The sequence below is a fragment of the Sinocyclocheilus rhinocerous genome, unplaced genomic scaffold, assembly GCF_001515625.1.
Source record: "Sinocyclocheilus rhinocerous isolate Xijiao unplaced genomic scaffold, SAMN03320098_v1.1 scaffold1838, whole genome shotgun sequence".
NCBI classification, from domain to species: domain Eukaryota; kingdom Metazoa; phylum Chordata; class Actinopteri; order Cypriniformes; family Cyprinidae; genus Sinocyclocheilus; species Sinocyclocheilus rhinocerous.
This window is the reverse complement of record NW_015660505.1, coordinates 202,315-204,701: the sequence shown is the minus strand read 5'-3', so window position 1 is coordinate 204,701 and position 2,387 is coordinate 202,315. Positions and strand designations below refer to the sequence as shown.

The 2,387-nt window shown below is 38.3% G+C and overlaps 1 protein-coding gene across 1 annotated transcript in view; it reads right to left on the bottom strand.

Moving 5' to 3' along the window:
- Positions 1-1,378: 1,378 nt before the first annotated feature.
- The window catches only part of LOC107725194 (transmembrane protein 69-like), a 1,846-nt gene continuing 837 nt past the window's right edge, over positions 1,379-2,387 (bottom strand). Inside the window, exon 3 of the mRNA XM_016534371.1 lies at positions 1,379-2,186. Within this exon, the coding sequence (XP_016389857.1) occupies positions 1,476-2,186 (711 nt within the window). The 3' untranslated portion in view covers positions 1,379-1,475. The remainder of the gene's footprint in view (positions 2,187-2,387) is intronic.

Below are 2,387 nucleotides of genomic sequence, written 5' to 3'. Positions count from 1 at the left end.
TACACTGGAGCGCTGATCTGAGTTCAGTCTGTATGTCTTGCATTGCATATACACTGGGGGCTGATCTGGGAACGTTGTTTCATCCAATGGTTTAGAAGGGGCAAGTAAAAAGATTGGTTTTGGTGAAAAACGACTTAACTTTGTCTTTGCTGCCATCTGCAGGCGAAAGTAATTTTTTTTTTTACAACAATTACTGCATTTTCCTTCTGCACAATCATTGTAGGTTGAAAGATGGCACAGTACAAGGTGAACAAATTAATTAAGATATACTGAGAAAAAAAGAAGGCTCAGCAAATCTGAGCAGCAGGCTTAATTTCTTCATTCTTGATTTCTTGATATTATTTATTTTTAATTAAATTATACCCAATGGCAAATTCTCCATGTTTGTTATTGAATGTGGTTGTGAAATGAGATAACGGGGAAGTATTTGCAAGTTAATGGGGAGCACTGAATTCTGAATTGTTGAACAGATTCATTCATTTAAGCATTCATTTAAGCCATAAGATATATACGTTTTTGGTTTGTGTCAGAAAAATGATGTAGGAGGGCATAGCATGAAAAAAATAGCATGAAAGATACAATAAATTTGGAATAGCATGTAGCAAAATAATCTGTACATTTTGGTGGATCTTACTTTAAATTGTGTAATTGTGAAGTGACGTGTGGCCAAGTATGGTGACCCATATTCAGAATTTGTGCTCTGCATTTTACCCATCCAACTGCGCGCACACACCCGGAACAATGGGCAGCCATGTGCCTTGTTCAAGGGTCTCACCTCAGTCATGGTATTGAGGGTGGAAGAGAGCACTGGTTATTCACTCCCCCCACCGACAATTCCTGCCAGACCTGACGCAACCTTTGGGTTACAAGTCCGACTCTCTAACCATTAAGCCACATCTGCCCCCTTAAGTGTAGTTTTGTAAAGTTTATTAATTGCCATCAAGTAATGTAGAATAATAAGCAACAGCATTAAAAATGAAAACTCTCAGTAGCATATTCATATTACACAGAATTTGTTTTTTCTAAAATCATTAAAAGAGATAAGACAACAAAGAGAAATAATCAGAGAAACTTTGAGAACTGAAAGTTTACTTGTTAAATACAATACAGATTTTCATTTCAAACCTTTTAGCATTTGAAACTTTAGTATGCAGTTCTATATTTTTTATTTTACAGTATTTTACTACAAACAATCTGATACAGTACGTAAATTCATATTAAAAGTGAGGGAAAACCATTTTAATTTGAATTCACTACTGTAGTATAATATCTGTATGGACAATAATCGTACAAGAGAACAACAACAAGAAAGAAAATTGATATTTTATAAAAAGGAAGAGAATGGAATTAAATGCAATTAAAACTGAAAATAGCCGGAATCACCTTTAAACATGTAGAATATGGTGTAACTTTATCAGTGATGACACTTTTAACTTGTTTCATATTAATGGATTGACAATGCAAATGTGCATAGTTCATGTATCAGAGAAATACTTCTTCTCAGGATAATACTGCTTAATGACAATAGTGCCCATCAAAGAGAAAAAGGCTACAACTGTGAGGATGGTCCTCAGTGCTTTAAACCAGCTGGGATATGTGGGCAGGAGGGACAGGTCATAATGCAATGCTATCCCAAGCCCCATTATCACAATCACAGCAGACTGCGTAATGTCATGGCAAAAAAGCAGTGCTGTCCAAGCAATCAGAGAGGGAACCACACTGTTGGCTAAATTGAGCCAGTCAGGTTTTGCTGGACTCCCGGCAGGCAAGGCGAAACCCCAGCGTACCCCACCAACAAAGGAAACAATGGACGCTCCGTATGCAACTTGAGCAAATGCAACTTCAGGAAGGTACAGCTCTGTGACCGCCATAAGTAGAGGAGCTGATACAAAAGGTATGAGACCAGATAATCCAAGATAGAGGGCAGGCTTTGGAGCTTTCTTCAGGTCTCTCATGTCATAATGAACCAAATCAAGTTCTCTTGGTGGACTCTCTTCCTGAAGACGTTTCTTCAGTCTCTGTGCAGACCAGTGAAATGACTGGGCTCCCAGAACAGAACCATCAACATGTCTTGGCGGCAGCTGTCCATATAAACCTCTAGTAAACAGTGTTGAAGAGTGAATGGTCCGCTGCCCTAAACAGGCAAACTTGCTGGACACCTGCAGGAGGCCACTCCACTGCCTTCCCTGTTATTATGGAGGAAAGAAATGTCTGTTAAAGGGGTCATATGATGCTTTTTTAAAGATCATTATTTTGTGTATTTTGTGTAACAGAATATGTTGACATGCTTTAATGTTCAAAAAACACATTATTTTTCAAATACTGTACATTATTGTAGGTCCTCTATGCCCCGCCTCTCTCAAACGCTTCGTTTTCTACAAAGCCCC